At 26.4% G+C, this 19000-nt stretch overlaps 1 protein-coding gene across 1 annotated transcript; it reads right to left on the bottom strand.

The window, feature by feature from the left end:
- Positions 1 to 13646: 13646 nt before the first annotated feature.
- LOC145832949 (uncharacterized) lies at positions 13647 to 14868 on the bottom strand. The gene is made up of 2 exons (XM_082940151.1): positions 14393 to 14868; positions 13647 to 14175 (listed from the first exon to the last, which is right to left on the bottom strand). Exons 1-2 carry the CDS (start codon positions 14866 to 14868, stop codon positions 13647 to 13649), a joined length of 1005 nt encoding a protein of 334 aa, XP_082796277.1.
- Positions 14869 to 19000: the final 4132 nt, after the last annotated feature.

Here is a 19000-nt window from a genome sequence, read left to right as displayed (position 1 = left end):
TAATGTTATTGGATTGATTTTAGATAAAAGCTACTTTAGTTTGTGTGAGTATATTGATATAATTTGTTCTTTAACAGTTTTTTTAATCTAATATATCCATTAGTTATTTGTTATGTGTTAAACATAGTTTGTAAAGTTAAGCTAAGCCTCAACGTCTTTATTAAGGTGTTTAATACTAATGAACTCATAAAAATAAGAGTGAAGCACTCTTTAAAAATAAATAAACTAATCAATAAGTTTGTATAGTAAGTTACACCAACTAAACTATTAATCTCAAATTTATGGTTATAATATTAAATTAAAGTTTGAATTGAAACATTTAAATTTACTTATAACGATTTTTTAAGCAGTTAATGAAAAATTACAAATATAACAAATATTCAAAGCTGAAATTAAAAACATAGCAGAGGTATTGGCTATGAACATAGTTCGAGTACTAACACCTGCTAATTGTTTCTAACTCATATCATGCAAGTTTGAAAGATACTCAAAGCTACAAAATAGTCTAAATTCAAAGCTTTGAAGTTTTTTAGCTCTATTATGCTTATTTTTCATCTTTTTTGTAAAGTGTTTGGTGTTTTTTTAAGCAGAATTTGGTGCTCGACATGATGGTAAAGTTTATTTTTGAGAAAAACAAGGTTTAAAAAAAAATTAAATAAAATTTCAAAAATAAAACTTACTTGTTCATTTTCATTGAATTTTGTTGCTCAAAAATTTGCATAAATTTTCATATTTACAGTTCTGTCTAGTTTTCAGATAAAAAAGTACTTTAGCTTGTTTGTATCACTTTTTTATAGAGTTAATTAATGTAATTTGTTCTTTAACAGTTTATTAAAGATTTTTTACTTCGCTTAACAGTATTGTTAGTGTTTTGATACGTATTAATATAGTTTGTAAAGTTAAGCTAAACATTGGTGTTTGTATAAGTGTTTATTCTCATACTTATTGCAACTAAATGTTCTCTTTAATTCTAGAGTTAAGCATTAATTTATAAATAAGCATTACACTAATCAATAAGTTTTTATAATAAGTTTCATCAACTACATTTCAGTAACTTTCAATGTAAGTGGTAGCTGTTAGTTTAAGTGTTAGATTATTGGTCATTTTTATCACTATGTTTTAAATGAAAAACATAAAATAGTTTTAGTATAAAAAAAGTTAAATCTTTACTTTAGTGAAACTTGATAATACTGAAATATTTATGATAAAGTGAAACACCTTTTGTTAAAAACTATATTTAGCAATAAGTGCACATGTATTTACTTTTGAATGATACCTGTTCAAGTATCATGATAAGTTTTAGCTCAGTTTATATGTAAGTTACATGATAGGTAAAATTTGCTGGTTTTTCCATCAGGAACAGTATGTAGTTTAAAAACACAATACTGTGAATACTTGTGTTACAATTTTAAGATTCTATTGGAGCTAAATTAGTTCAACTGTTCTGCAGCTCACAAGTATTTATTCAAACAACTTGAATGTAATAATATTTTGAAAAGGTCAATTAAGTAAACAACAGTATTTACAAGTACCAAAAGTTTACATTATCAATTTATTTGACTATACATAGAAATACAGTCAAATCATATAGATAAGTTTGTCAGTGTACACATCAAATAAAGACTCAACAGTTGTCTATAAACTTGATGAAATTTTTTTTATTGTAACTTACATTATACTAACATTACATTTACATTTTAATTAAGAAATAATGCTAAACTTAAGTCATGTAAAAATAAACTGTTGTACAAATAAAAACGACAAAATTAAAAGTACAGAGTTTTTGAGATTAAGCTAAGCTTTAATGTGTGCATAAATTTTTAACCACATACTTATCACAACTGAGAGTATCTACTAGATTGAAGTAAACGTTGATAAATAAGTACAAAAACCAACAAGTTTCTATAAAAAGTAGTTTAGAAAAAAATTTACTAATCAATCAAAAGTTTACTGTAACTGTATTAAAATCGCACCTCTATTTTAATCATTTATATTTACACATGTAAGTAATGTTTTGTTTAAGCAGTTAATGAATACATACAAGTGTAAATCTTTAAGTAAAACAAAAGTTTAAAAATGAATTTTAAAAACATAGAAGAGATATTTGTTACGAACATAGTTTGAATACTAGTATCTGCTAATTGTTTCTAAATCTTTTCATACAAGAGATACAAGTTTGACAAAACTTTAAATTTAAATTTAAAGCTTTGAAGTTTTTAAGTTCTATTTTGCTTATTTTTCATCCTTTTTATAAAGTGTTTGGTGTTTTTTGAAGCAGAATTCGGTGCTCGACATGATGGTAAAATTTATTTTTGAAAAAACCAAGGTTTAAAAAAAGTATAGCTATAAGTTTAAAATTAGCTTAAAATTATCAAAGCGAGAGAAGAGAGAACTCGTGAATGTCACCAAGTGAATTTTTTGCACAAGTTTTATTTGTTACGTAATTATACAAAAATTCTGTTTGCAGAAATTTTTTAAGAAATTGCAATTCATATTAGGAAAGTTTTCATAGGAGTGGTAGGTCATCAAATTTTTACTTAAACTTTCTTTACATAAGTATTTTTAGAGTTTTCCTTTTATAAGTTTTTATAAGTAATAAAAGGTACTTAATTACAAGCACATACAATTCAAAACCAATCACTTAGTATGAATCACTTAGTATGAAAAAAATCAAAGTTGTCTTAAAAAGTTGAAACTTGAACTGTTTATGGTTGAAAAAAAAGAACACAAAACAAATCTACATCATCTGCATGTTGCCAAAGTGATTTAAATCAACAGACTTCTACTTTATAGTGATGATCTTGTGTTTAATTATCTTTTTGTTTACAACTTCAAAGAAAAGTCTTTACCTGTATGTTAAAAAATTGTCTTAAGTTAACAGATTTCTACTTTATAGTGATGATCTTGTGTTTTACTTTCTTTTTGTTGACAACTTCACAGAAAAGTCTTTACCTGTATGTTGAAAAACTGTCTTAAATCAGCAGACTTCTACTTTGTTGTGATAACCTTGTGTTTTACTTTCTTTTTGTTGACAACTTCACAGAAAAGTCGTTACCTGTATGTTGAAAAATTGTCTTAAATCAACAGACTTCTACTTTATTGTGATAATCATGTTCAATTCTGTTTGCAGAAATTTTTATGAAATTGCATTCATTAGTAAAATGTTTTGTTACTGGTAGCAGCTCTTGTCATTTTTAACTTTACTTTCATAAATCATTTTAGAGTTTACCTTGTTGTATGTTTTTGTAAGTAATAAAAGGTACTAAAAGCAGACACATAAAATCAATTACTTGGTTTGAAAAAAAAATCAGCATTGTCTTTAACAGTTGAAACTTAAACTGTTTATGCAAGTAAAAAATGTAAATAAACATAATGTCTGTATGTTTTGAAAGTATCTTGAATCAACAGTCTTTTACTCTAACCATATGATTAATTATCTATTTTTTCATGATTTCAGAGGAAAGTCTTTTTCTTTATGTTGAAAAAGTATCTCAACCAACAGTCTTCTACTCTAACCATATGATTGATTATCTTTTTATTTCATGGTTTCAGAGAAAATTCTTTACCTTTATGGTGAAAAAGTGTCTCAAATCAGCAGTCTGCTACATGAGTTATCATGTGTTTCTATTTAATCATAGTTGCACTGAAAAGTTTTTATTAAGCACAAACAAATTGGGCATCTCTATTTCTACAGCAGTCATCTATATCAACCCTTCTTGTGGCAATTTGAATATCAGGTCTGTTCTTGGTTTACTGCTCTTACTGAGGTAAGTGCTTTATATACAAAATAGTTAATGTTGAGATAATAAATGATTATTTTTCAGGGCTGCCAAAACTTATTTTTTTAGTAGTGCTTTCTCAATTTTAAATACTTAAAATTAATTGTTTCATTAAATATTGTCATTTATTTGTAAATATAGAATATCATTAGTGTAAATTAGTGCTCAAACTCAATTGATATCAAGTAAAGTACATTAACAGCTTTTGCTGCTTAGTTTCTAATTTTATTCAAGTTAAGCTGAAATTTGGTTAAAAGAGTACAGTTTTCGAATTGAAGAGTGGCAGCCCTGGTATTCATAAATGCTAGTCATAAAATTATGAATTAATTACAATGAAAATTTTAGATTATAAAATATCCTACAGAGTTTCTAAAGTGTGCAAAATTAACTAAAAGCTGTTACTATTAAACTTCATTAGCTTTTCTATATGTCAAAACTTATGTGTTATGAATCTCTGTAATAAGATTACAATGTAAAATGTTCAATTACAATTTTAGAGCTAAAAATCAAGCTGTTCTTTTGTTTGTTGTAACTCTGAATGCTACAAGCTTTAAAATTAAGCAGTTAATTTTAAATCTTTGCACACTTTTAGAGACACATTGTTATTAACGGTTTAAGTAAATGTTTTATTATTATGTTTTTATCCACTAAGCAATTAAAACTATAGTGTAAAATGTTTGTGTATAAGTGATATACTTTATTACATGTGAACATGTAGGAACACAAGCAACATTAAGGCAGCTTGATCAACTGACTTATGTTGAGTGTTTTTGTATGTTCATATTACTAATTTAGATAAGAGTCTGGTTTGTTTCAGTCACTTTTAGTGTTTATAGTTAACAGTAAAATTCAAAGTTTAAGTGTATTATTACCATTTAGTGGTTATTATAGTTGATGGAGTTATGATAAGTTAAATGTAACTAGCTGACAAAAACCAGACCTTTATCTGACTATGTATGATCTTTATAAAAAGACTATGTTGTACTGATGTGTTAAACTTAATTTTTGGAGTATTAATAGTACTAAAAAACAGTCTTTGTTTGGAATTTTAATAGTGATATTATAAAATAAGTATTTGTTTAATCTTCAGCTTGATACTATGTGTAGCATTAAATCAGATATTATTTTGTTGGTTTCATTATACCAATGCTGTTTGATGATGTAGAACAAAAACTTAAGATATACTATTAGACAGTGTCACCATAGAAATTCTTATCAAAGAGTATTTGAACATTTAGTAATAGTTAGTCTTTGAAAAAATATACAAGCATGTCTATGTCTCTGAACTGTTCAAAACATAACAAGAAATGATTAACCACTGTTTTTCCTGTTAAATATTTTAGAATTATGTAGCATAGTGTAATAATTGATAATGCTAATATAACTAAATTAGATAAGAGTCTGGTTGTTTGTTACTTGTAGTGTTTATGAAGTGTATTTAAAAGCTAAAAAATCTTTGATAACCATTTAATGTTTTATAGAGTTATTATAAGCAACTGTGACTAGCTGACAAAAGCCAGACTCTTATCTGACTAGATCAAGTATGACTTGCAGTGGCTTTATAGAATGACATGTGAAAATGGCTTTTTTTTTTGAATATTTGTTGTAAATCAGCCTAATAACAACAGTAAGCATTTGTTTTATTAAAGTTTTCGATTGATATTGTGTTAACATAACATCAAATCAAAATGTTAGCAGTACTCAAATTTAAGTTATAAGTTTTGGATACTGTTATTAGACTGTGTCACAACAAACATTCCAAAAAGAAAAGACTATTTAACATGTCTCACACGAATTTTATGGTTATAGGTATTTATTATTACAATGATAACACCTTCGAAAAATTAATAATATTCCAAATTAAGATTAATCCTACTATTACCACCTAAAAAGACATTCATTTTTTAGTTAACAACTATATGGTAGTAAGTTAGGGTTATGTTTAAGGAGTACGCTATAAGGTAGTCACTTAATTTTTAAGCCAAGCCGCACAAATTTTTTTCAAAATGGGGATTTCCCCAAATCAAAACTTTTTTTGGAAAATTTTTGGGTAGATTATTTAAAAAATCATTTTTTAGTCATTTCGCCGGCTGTGCCGGCGAAAAATTTTTCACTTTTTCTCCCAACCATTTTTTCTTAAAAACCTAATTACGCTTTGAGCCCAGTTAGTAAGCCTGACAGCCAAACCAGATAAAAGTGTGGTACTGAGCTCTAAGAAGTAGTTCGGTTTTGGGTTAAAGTGGTAGCGGACAGCTTTCGTTATTTGTGCATAAGTCCCTCCCGCTGCGAGCTGCTCCTATCGGAGCAGCTCTTGCTCCCGGGACTTTTGCACAAATAACGAAAGCCGTCCTTTAGGCCGCGTCCTTATGCTGGTCGGCACCTAATTAGTTTTTTGTTTGATGTACGAGTAGTTACGCACAATTTTTTGGTATGTTATTTTTCTTTTAAACTCAATATTAACATATATAAATTACAAGTAAAGTTTTATGTTTTATAGTATGTATCTTTGGTGTCGTACTACAAACGCTACAGATTTGTAGTAGACAGCCTGGTATTATTCTATAATAAACACTTCAACTTACTTTGTAATTTTATTTATCAGGATCATTTTATTGTCGTCATTTAACTAATTACATTGTTACACAGTATTAAATACCTAGTATGTCTAGTAAATAAATTACATCTTAGTTTGTTTAATTATAAAGGTCAATTGAAAGTTAGTTATGGCAAGTTTGTAATACATCAAAGCTAATCATTTGTTTAGTTGTTATGGCATTTATAATTATCTACTAAAACTTATATGTTAAGTAACATTCTGTAGTAGGTACATTGAATTAATTTATATTACATTTAACATTTGGTATATGTCTATTTCAAGTTTGACCACTGTTTTGATTATATGTATTATTACTTTGTTGATCAGCAGGTCTGATAACATCTTTTGTTGGTACTTGATAAACTATACAAAGTAAGTGAGTACATTAACTTCTCGTTTTAATTAGTATCGTTGTCACTCCACAACAACTTAAATTTTGGAAAATCTACGCTAAAGTTTTCCATTTACACAAGTAAGTATTTACGTCTTAACTTGTATAAAACAGTTTGGGCGTCTTTTAAGTTAGACTCTAATAAATCAGACTGTTTTTGTCCACGATTTTTCAAGTAATTATGTAATATTTTTCATTTTTACCTTTTTACTATTATTACGTCATCACTTTGTAGTCTTATACAGTTTAAACTTAGTTTAGCATAAATTTCACTTACACTTAAGTTGTATGTGTATGGTATGTTTTATAAATTATTTAATTGCTCTATATTTTTAAGTTGAATAAAGCAACTTATATAGTAATGAATAACACTAACTATATGTCCATGTATTGGATAATGTGCATCTTAATTAAACTAACAGGTACAAATATATATGGCAATTAGCTCTTAAATATTTTACTGCTGTATATAAATGAATCTAATTTTCATATGATTTACATGATCGTTTCTAGTTTTATATCACAAACAACATATGTATTTAGCTATAAATTTAAAACATTAAACTGTTTCTTTTAAGTAATAATTACAGTTCAAATAAAATTCCATTTAGAGCCTTTATGAGTTTAAAAGTCTCTATTAGATTTAACCATTATATATGACTTTATTTACCACCGTATGTGTTAAAATAAATAAACAATGGTAGGTACCAGCTCTGTACTTTTGATAAAATAAATCAAATACCGTTACACCGACTAAGTACCATTATAATTTTAAGTTTTTATTTTTAGTTATATTTTAATAACAATTATTTAGTGCCATCTAAGCCAAGGTTTTGGTCTACAGGGTTTTTTATGTGTATCATATACAATGCTTTCTAATGTCTTATATCTAAGCACAAATTTGCTGTTAATTAGTTTGAAAGACATTAATATCCTTACTTACCTATGTTTTGAAGTACATCTACTAAGTTTAAGTTTTTTAAAGTATCTTTTTTTTCTCGGTTAACCTTAACACTTTTCATTATTTTAAAAAATCAAATCATTTCGTCTATGTAAAATGAAGGGTAAACTTGGTCTTTTAACTGTAGAAACGCCTGGGATTAATGTAGTTCAGCCTTACATTCTTTATTATAATTCTGCTTAATTAGACATTACAATCAATAATCTTAAATTTATCAGCATTATAAGCAACCACGTGAATTTATTTGACATAAAAGTCCAGGCAAGTAAATTAGAATTCCTGGCATTGATGATTTTAAAATTTAAATATTCTACCACATTTTATTCATACCCATATAATTTTCATTACTGGCTGGTTCAACAAAATATCAAAACGACAACGTAAATGCTTGTGATGTTTCTAAAACTTTGCTTTGTGATATAAATGCTGTTATAATGTTGATTTTAATTTTGAAATATATCTCCTTTGCTTTAGTTCTGATTTTCGATAATATATAAACTGTTAGGTTATATTTGCATCTGTTTTGCCATAATAGCTAATTAAAGCTGGATAAGTTTGTTTAATTTATAAAGTTTTAATACTTTAAATGTACAAAAAAAAGTTTTGCTGAATTTTTCTTATTATCAAAGCATTTAATCAGTTTTGTTCTTTTAAATTAGATTTAAGCAACAAAAATCAAAACTGCCTTTAATAAGTACACTTGCTCTGCTTATGCAGCTTTTGAATGGAAAACTTTCAAGTATTAAAATTCACGTAAACGTTATGTGTAAAAAAAAACAGTCTTATCTTTGTAAATATGTTTCAAATAAAAAAATAATAGCAATTTACAGAAAGGTAAACTAATAAGTACTAAATGAACTTATTTAAATCTAGAGTTTTTAAACTTTATATACCAGCATTGAAGTCAACAAGCAAGTGGTTGTGTGGTTCAGCGATCGCCGACCCGATGCGTGAGCAGAAGGTCGCGAGATCGAGTCCGGACGTAATCAGTTTTGTTGATAAAATTTTATCAATATTTTAGGTTTAATTAGTCAGCATCTTAAATTATTCTTTAACTTTACTATGTACAAAAGTATTCCGTTTTCAAAACAATAATTCCGTAACAGAAGGTATTTACAAATATCAACGAATAGAATAAACTTAGTTCAAAAAACGTAAACTGAATAGAATAGTTCTAATTTCATTAAAAACAAACACAAAGAACTAAAATATGGTTAGAAAAGTTGTTAAAAAAGTTATGCTTTGGTGTTAATTTTTCTGTGTTGACTTAAATGATTTGAAGAAACTTTCACCTTACCTCTAACCGATTTTCTAATTTCCACGCCAATGCAAAATGGGATCAAAAAAAAGCGACCTTGGAGTTTTAAGCTGATTTATTTTAAATGTGGCTACACACAAACCGATTGTGAACATTTTGAAACGACTCAAATGAAGTTTTGTTGAGGAATTTTTGATTTTATGTTATTTTTATGACTTTTTGTAAGTTTTCCAGTTTTTTTTCGGAAAATGAGCAATGATACCAAAAAGCTTTCTTTGAATATGTTAAGAAAAAAAATTACTGACCAACGGTAAGGGTTGCGATTAGATTAATAGTAAAACTAACTGACTGTGCAATAGTGTGTTAACAAGTGAACTGTCTTTGAAAGGTATAAAAATCATCAAAAATTGTTTAATGTTGTATTTATACACTACTTTTTGATACAGCTTCAAATTAACTCCATTGTGCTTATTCCAATAAAATATTTTGGGTTCGAGTTTCATTGATAGTTGCCAAAACATCGATTATGAAAATAATTTTGTTATCTATACTGGAAAATGTAATAGCATGCAAGTGGAATCCTGGCGGAGAGGTCACCACCGTTGCCTTCCAATCCAGAGACCCGAGTTCGAGTCCGCACTGCAAAACTTTTTAACTAACAAAATTTCGTTGACTTTTTTAATCTTATTTTTTTAGTTTAACTATTTTCAATAACTAAGAATTTTTACTTTAATTAGCATCTATGTTACAGCTCATAAAAGGTAGGTTACTTTTCTTCATTTCTATTTTTTTTGTGAATTATTTTCTTGTTTTATAGTTAGTATATATAATGCTGATACTATTTATCTTTTAAACTAATAACATTAAATAATATAACAAAGTTAATTTTATAAATATTTATTAAAAACGAATAACTGAATTAACAGCTAAGGCGGTAAAAATTAACAATAAATCACAAGAGTATAAAAAAAAATAAAAATATAAAATATAAAAAAAAACGAGTAGTATGTCTATGACTAATAAGAAAACGAATAAAAATTTATTGTGTTAGTAAAAAGTAAAAAAAATATAAAAAATTATACTGTATTACTTGAATTAGAGATATTTGCATAAAAGTAGTTATGTATTTAACATATAAAAATTAAGCTATTGTCTTTACAGAAGTAATAAACGACAACAGTTTTGCATTTTATGATGTGTTTCAACTTTAAGTTATTATGAACTTATACATTAAACTTAAATTATAGTTCACAATATCTGTAAGATCCGTAATAACTATAAAAGTAATATAAAAGTAAATAAAATAAAAGTATTACAAAAAAATTCCTATTCATTTTCACTAAAACTTTAATCTAACAAAACTTTTCGTAGTTTAAACTAAGTAATATTAATTGTTAATGTAATCAACTAGGTTTTTTGCAAACAATAATAACTAATGATGTCCAAAATAATCGTGTGAAGAAGTTTAAAATTTATTAGTTTTTAATAGCGATGATTACTATTCATAGAATAAGTGATGCATAAAATATTTACATAACTTCATAATATATTGTTAAATAAAGTTTCAATTAACAAAAAAAAGAATATAAAACAAGTTATGTTATAACTTGATATAAACAAAGTCTACAATTTAATAACCTTTAATTAGGGTTTAAACGAATTATTTTAATTTAAAAAGAATAATTTAAACCAATTTTTTTATTTGTTTATATGAAAATCCCCAGCTAAACACAAGTGATGAAGTAAGTACAACACTGTAGGCACATTAAGCAATAGCATTAAAAAACCGATTATACAAACAACTTTAACTTATAAATTCGCCGTATTTAGTATTTTCACCAAAAAAAATATACAGGCATGTTTTTTCCATACATTCTATTATCATTTAATTAATTCAATTCATTTTTGTACTAAAATATTTATTTTTAATTTTTTTAATCAAGATTAAATCAAAAAATAAGCTAAAAAAAATTATCACAGACTAACAGTATTTTTTTTTCTAATACAAAAATTTTTCAAAGTTATATTAACTTTGACTAACAATAAATTATATATACTACCTTGAAGTCGGTAAACTTCAACTCAAAGAAGCGTTTATGGTTAGACTGGTTTTTATTAATTAAAAAAACAGCTAACGCAGTAGGAGCAAGATAAAAACTGTTTTCTGTTTACAAAAATTTCAACTTACTATCTTTTTGCCTGTGTGTAAATTGCTTCCGTTTTTGAGTTTTAATTCATTACACACTTTACGTAATTTTTAACTTTGAAATAAAATTGTTTAAACATGTTGTTGTAGAGGTTATTAAATTGTAATTAATCGTTGTACGTAAAAGATTTCTAATTATAAACTGGTTCCATTGCTGCTTTACGAAACAGAACTAAGTTTTAAAGGCATAAGTTCGGTTTAAATTTAAAAAAAATTACAAACTAGTTTAAATGTTAAGAATATTTTCTGGTTTAGTTTAAATTTAGCTAAAACTTTAGTTTCTTTATCAACGGTGGTTTTAATAGTTTAATGAAAAATTTAGTTTTATTTTCTAATATTTATGAGCATCTTTAAAGTTTTTAAGTTAAGTTTAGAAAAGTAATAACAGAATTACATTAATGGTATTAATGGTCTCTTAAATAAAAAATATACTGCTAAGTTGTAATTTTAATCAATGATTAAGTTATTTTGAATTGTATTATGTAATCAGTAGTAAGACAGTTAAAAGCTGTAGATATCACCAGTAGACATAAATACTAGCATAAATCAAAAATAAAAAACTCAATTTAAATAAAGGTGTTTATTATTACCATACTGAAAATACTGACAACTTAATTATTATAGTTTTTAAGATAAAATTTACGTATAATTTTTTTTAACTGTAAGTGTAATAAAAATTATTAAATATATAAATAAATGAAGCTTGGATATAAAGTAAATAAAAGTTTTTTTTTCCAAATTTAGTATTAACGTAACATATACAAAACAAATCTAAGTAACACAGCTTTATAATTTTTTCTGAAAGACATTTGTTAAATAAGTAGTCAATATTCAAATATTAATTCAGATATTTTTAATTTGTTCTACAGTACTATTTTGTATTAAATCTCAATAAGTAGTTTTGTTTTTCTTGATAACCACGCCATACTTTTTAAAACTGTTTTAAGGTTGTAAATTATTCAAAGATATTACTGTATACTTTTTAATGTCTGGTTTTTTTAAGCGGTACATTGAGTATATACTGTGGTGATGAGAAGATAAAAAACATAATAAAGAATTATAACAATTGTAAGAACATTTTTTTTAATTATTTAATAACGATGATTATTTCTACAGCTTTTGTACTTGATTGAAAAACAAACACCTGTCATGCATTCAGAGCCGAAGAAAAACAGTGAGAAAGGTTTTCAATCCATTTACCAGTATGTTCCAGTATCTAACAGTTCTACGACTAATCAAAATCCTGAAATCCATAGTGCCAACTATTCGACACTGACCAAGTTTCCCGGATCAACCTACAGTATAACACCTTCTGATGAACAAAGGGCTTCGAACGGTCCTTTTTCAATGTTTATTAATTAGACTTAGTTAGTGCCATATGTCCCCAGCAATTTAGAGTGTAGTGTTTAAGATATAAATGTTATTCTTGAAACATTTTGTTTGTTTGTAGAACGTATACAAAAATTGTACAAAGTAAAACAAAAGCTCTAATTAGTTTTTTTAGCTATAAAAACACCAATTGCCAATTTATTTTATTCTTCACTAACTTGTTTTTTTTTAACTTTGTTTGTATAACTTTGTTTTGATAAACGACCGCTCGTCTGAAACCAAGGAGTAAAAGAAATATAGACCGTTAAAAATATGTTAATATGTTTATATATATACTTTATATTATATATAGCATATGTTTCTATTTTTAACTCACCAGTGTACTACTGAATTTTACTTTTTTTAAACGTTAGCTCTAATACTATATCTCTTTTTTAAATTTATATCAGATAATTGTCTGTTTTTATTTCTTGTTCGAAGTTATGAAAAACATTTACATTTTAGCGTCTAGGAAAAACAAGTTTGCAACTTATGGTCTACCAGTAATTTTAGAAGTTGCCATAAATGCACATTTAAAAACAAAAAGACCTTCAAAAAAGTTATGATGCGACATACTTTAAAATACTAATATTTAAAATAATTTTTGTCTTACTTCATTAAACTCCGGAAAACGGTTTAAACAAAATTTATTTATAGTTTAATTCCACTGTTTTGTAGCTTTGTTTTGTTTTGAGGTCCTATATAAAATTATTTATCAATTTTTAAGAAGTTAAAAATTTACGTTTAATATCTAAAGAACACGATTTATAAATGTAGGCTACACATTTTTACAAATCGAGCAAATTTAATTACCAAATTTTGTCTATAAGGGTTAAACTACTGAAAACAAAAATATAAAAGCAGGATAAAAACATAAACTTTCTAAAGTTTGTTTTCAAGTCGTACAAAACCACTTTTTTTATTTTATAAATAACACAAGGTTTTCCATCTCAGTAACGAAAACAAAAAGCTACTGAGTTAAAGTCAAAATAAGTGCAACAAAGTAAAAAAAAAAGTAGTCCATAAAACAAACACAAAAAGTTAAGTTTCTTTTGTTGATATTACGGTCACACAGAAAAAATACCATTTAATTTTCTTCTTCTTCATTTAAGTTTTTCAGTTTAACTCTTGATACTGGATTTCGGTCAATCATCCTATTTATTAGTTTCCACAATAACTTAACTCTATTTTGGTTATTAGTGTAAGAACGCATCTTCTTTGATTCGTAAAGCAAGGTTTTGCCCTTTATGGGTCCCAACTCTTGCTCATTCAAAACATCAACAATTTCACCGTCTTCAGAGAGTTTTCTGTTTATCGTTTCAACTTCATCGCCAGTAAAATTCTCTATCATAAAATGGATCATCCGGAGCAGTTCCTGAACCGTCGATGCATCGAAGAGAACTTCTCCTATGAAGAGTTCGTATAAAGTGCAGCCGATCGACCAAACGTCACATGGATACCCAATTTTATGGCCCATTATGACGTCAGGAGCGCGGTACTGAAGTGTTGTTATGACGTCATAGTTGAAATCTCTTTCCCAACGCACAGAACGAAGGTCGCAGAGTTTGATATCGGGCATAAAGTAAGAAAACATTTTAGTCTGGTCGTAGTAGAAACTGTTTAGTAAAAGTTTTTTTAATGTTACACTTTAGATATTATTTTAAAATTTATTATTATATATATAAATTTTTAGTATAATAAATTGTTAAAAAAACAAAAAAAAGTCATTTAACTCGGCTATAAGTTGTTTTAAACAAACATCATAAAGATCAGTAAAAAATGCACCTAATTAGTAAAAATTATAATTAATTAAAGTCTTTATGTCCTATTAACCTGTTTAATAAAATATTTTCTTGGTTAATATCGCAATGCAACATTCCGTTTTTATGAAGAAAGTTCACCGCTTCAATCAGCTGTTTCGCCATTATTCTAACCTCTTGCGCTTTAAACGGATGTTTATTAATCTCCATTGCCTTGCTCAGATTGGGGCCGTAAACCGGGTACACCAGGCAAGCCAAAGTGTGATTAGTAAAACCATTGAGAACCTCGACCAAGTGGTTACACTTCCCATCAGCGTCGTGCAGACTGTCGAAAGCTTCCCGCTCATTATTTCCATACTTGTGTTCGACGGCTTTAATAGCAACGTTCCGGTATGTTGAAACGTCAAGGCATTCATAGACGACACCGTAGGCTCCCCTGCCGATTTCCTTGAAAACTTCGTATGTGAAACCATTTCCATGCAAATTTCCAACGACAGTAAGTATGTCTTTCAATTTTTTCAATGAGTTCACTGGACTTGAATTGGACATTATAATTGTATTTTAAATAGTAGTATTGCTGTGTACATGTTTTTTTTTGTTAGTTACTTATTTTTCAAAATAAAAGGATCTTATTAATTAAAAAAAGTTAGGTAATATTATAAAGACATCATTTTACTAATTAAAAAGTCTGAAGCAGCTTAAAAATATTTAAAGTTTAATTTAGCTGTTAAATTGTAATTGCTATTTTATAAAAGTTCTTTTTAACGTTTTGTTATTAAAATTTAGTTTGTTTTATAAACTCATCTAATGTTATTGGATTGATTTTAGATAAAAGCTACTTTAGTTTGTGTGAGTATATTGATATAATTTGTTCTTTAACAGTTTTTTTAATCTAATATATCCATTAGTTATTTGTTATGTGTTAAACATAGTTTGTAAAGTTAAGCTAAGCCTCAACGTCTTTATTAAGGTGTTTAATACTAATGAACTCATAAAAATAAGAGTGAAGCACTCTTTAAAAATAAATAAACTAATCAATAAGTTTGTATAGTAAGTTACACCAACTAAACTATTAATCTCAAATTTATGGTTATAATATTAAATTAAAGTTTGAATTGAAACATTTAAATTTACTTATAACGATTTTTTAAGCAGTTAATGAAAAATTACAAATATAACAAATATTCAAAGCTGAAATTAAAAACATAGCAGAGGTATTGGCTATGAACATAGTTCGAGTACTAACACCTGCTAATTGTTTCTAACTCATATCATGCAAGTTTGAAAGATACTCAAAGCTACAAAATAGTCTAAATTCAAAGCTTTGAAGTTTTTTAGCTCTATTATGCTTATTTTTCATCTTTTTTGTAAAGTGTTTGGTGTTTTTTTAAGCAGAATTTGGTGCTCGACATGATGGTAAAGTTTATTTTTGAGAAAAACAAGGTTTAAAAAAAAATTAAATAAAATTTCAAAAATAAAACTTACTTGTTCATTTTCATTGAATTTTGTTGCTCAAAAATTTGCATAAATTTTCATATTTACAGTTCTGTCTAGTTTTCAGATAAAAAAGTACTTTAGCTTGTTTGTATCACTTTTTTATAGAGTTAATTAATGTAATTTGTTCTTTAACAGTTTATTAAAGATTTTTTACTTCGCTTAACAGTATTGTTAGTGTTTTGATACGTATTAATATAGTTTGTAAAGTTAAGCTAAACATTGGTGTTTGTATAAGTGTTTATTCTCATACTTATTGCAACTAAATGTTCTCTTTAATTCTAGAGTTAAGCATTAATTTATAAATAAGCATTACACTAATCAATAAGTTTTTATAATAAGTTTCATCAACTACATTTCAGTAACTTTCAATGTAAGTGGTAGCTGTTAGTTTAAGTGTTAGATTATTGGTCATTTTTATCACTATGTTTTAAATGAAAAACATAAAATAGTTTTAGTATAAAAAAAGTTAAATCTTTACTTTAGTGAAACTTGATAATACTGAAATATTTATGATAAAGTGAAACACCTTTTGTTAAAAACTATATTTAGCAATAAGTGCACATGTATTTACTTTTGAATGATACCTGTTCAAGTATCATGATAAGTTTTAGCTCAGTTTATATGTAAGTTACATGATAGGTAAAATTTGCTGGTTTTTCCATCAGGAACAGTATGTAGTTTAAAAACACAATACTGTGAATACTTGTGTTACAATTTTAAGATTCTATTGGAGCTAAATTAGTTCAACTGTTCTGCAGCTCACAAGTATTTATTCAAACAACTTGAATGTAATAATATTTTGAAAAGGTCAATTAAGTAAACAACAGTATTTACAAGTACCAAAAGTTTACATTATCAATTTATTTGACTATACATAGAAATACAGTCAAATCATATAGATAAGTTTGTCAGTGTACACATCAAATAAAGACTCAACAGTTGTCTATAAACTTGATGAAATTTTTTTTATTGTAACTTACATTATACTAACATTACATTTACATTTTAATTAAGAAATAATGCTAAACTTAAGTCATGTAAAAATAAACTGTTGTACAAATAAAAACGACAAAATTAAAAGTACAGAGTTTTTGAGATTAAGCTAAGCTTTAATGTGTGCATAAATTTTTAACCACATACTTATCACAACTGAGAGTATCTACTAGATTGAAGTAAACGTTGATAAATAAGTACAAAAACCAACAAGTTTCTATAAAAAGTAGTTTAGAAAAAAATTTACTAATCAATCAAAAGTTTACTGTAACTGTATTAAAATCGCACCTCTATTTTAATCATTTATATTTACACATGTAAGTAATGTTTTGTTTAAGCAGTTAATGAATACATACAAGTGTAAATCTTTAAGTAAAACAAAAGTTTAAAAATGAATTTTAAAAACATAGAAGAGATATTTGTTACGAACATAGTTTGAATACTAGTATCTGCTAATTGTTTCTAAATCTTTTCATACAAGAGATACAAGTTTGACAAAACTTTAAATTTAAATTTAAAGCTTTGAAGTTTTAAAGTTCTATTTTGCTTATTTTTCATCCTTTTTATAAAGTGTTTGGTGTTTTTTGAAGCAGAATTCGGTGCTCGACATGATGGTAAAATTTATTTTTGAAAAAACCAAGGTTTAAAAAAAGTATAGCTATAAGTTTAAAATTAGCTTAAAATTATCAAAGCGAGAGAAGAGAGAACTCGTGAATGTCACCAAGTGAATTTTTTGCACAAGTTTTATTTGTTACGTAATTATACAAAAATTCTGTTTGCAGAAATTTTTTAAGAAATTGCAATTCATATTAGGAAAGTTTTCATAGGAGTGGTAGGTCATCAAATTTTTACTTAAACTTTCTTTACATAAGTATTTTTAGAGTTTTCCTTTTATAAGTTTTTATAAGTAATAAAAGGTACTTAATTACAAGCACATACAATTCAAAACCAATCACTTAGTATGAATCACTTAGTATGAAAAAAATCAAAGTTGTCTTAAAAAGTTGAAACTTGAACTGTTTATGGTTGAAAAAAAAGAACACAAAACAAATCTACATCATCTGCATGTTGCCAAAGTGATTTAAATCAACAGACTTCTACTTTATAGTGATGATCTTGTGTTTAATTATCTTTTTGTTTACAACTTCAAAGAAAAGTCTTTACCTGTATGTTAAAAAATTGTCTTAAGTTAACAGATTTCTACTTTATAGTGATGATCTTGTGTTTTACTTTCTTTTTGTTGACAACTTCACAGAAAAGTCTTTACCTGTATGTTGAAAAACTGTCTTAAATCAGCAGACTTCTACTTTGTTGTGATAACCTTGTGTTTTACTTTCTTTTTGTTGACAACTTCACAGAAAAGTCGTTACCTGTATGTTGAAAAATTGTCTTAAATCAACAGACTTCTACTTTATTGTGATAATCATGTTCAATTCTGTTTGCAGAAATTTTTATGAAATTGCATTCATTAGTAAAATGTTTTGTTACTGGTAGCAGCTCTTGTCATTTTTAACTTTACTTTCATAAATCATTTTAGAGTTTACCTTGTTGTATGTTTTTGTAAGTAATAAAAGGTACTAAAAGCAGACACATAAAATCAATTACTTGGTTTGAAAAAAAAATCAGCATTGTCTTTAACAGTTGAAACTTAAACTGTTTATGCAAGTAAAAAATGTAAATAAACATAATGTCTGTATGTTTTGAAAGTATCTTGAATCAACAGTCTTTTACTCTAACCATATGATTAATTATCTATTTTTTCATGATTTCAGAGGAAAGTCTTTTTCTTTATGTTGAAAAAGTATCTCAACCAACAGTCTTCTACTCTAACCATATGATTGATTATCTTTTTATTTCATGGTTTCAGAGAAAATTCTTTACCTTTATGGTGAAAAAGTGTCTCAAATCAGCAGTCTGCTACATGAGTTATCATGTGTTTCTATTTAATCATAGTTGCACTGAAAAGTTTTTATTAAGCACAAACAAATTGGGCATCTCTATTTCTACAGCAGTCATCTATATCAACCCTTCTTGTGGCAATTTGAATATCAGGTCTGTTCTTGGTTTACTGCTCTTACTGAGGTAAGTGCTTTATATACAAAATAGTTAATGTTGAGATAATAAATGATTATTTTTCAGGGCTGCCAAAACTTATTTTTTTAGTAGTGCTTTCTCAATTTTAAATACTTAA

The sequence above is a fragment of the Thalia democratica genome, chromosome 4, assembly GCF_965202585.1.
Source record: "Thalia democratica chromosome 4, ktThaDemo2.hap1.1, whole genome shotgun sequence".
Taxonomy (NCBI): Eukaryota; Metazoa; Chordata; class Thaliacea; order Salpida; family Salpidae; genus Thalia; species Thalia democratica.
Note: the sequence above shows the minus strand (reverse complement) of the source record. Positions and strands in the feature narration are given on the sequence as shown.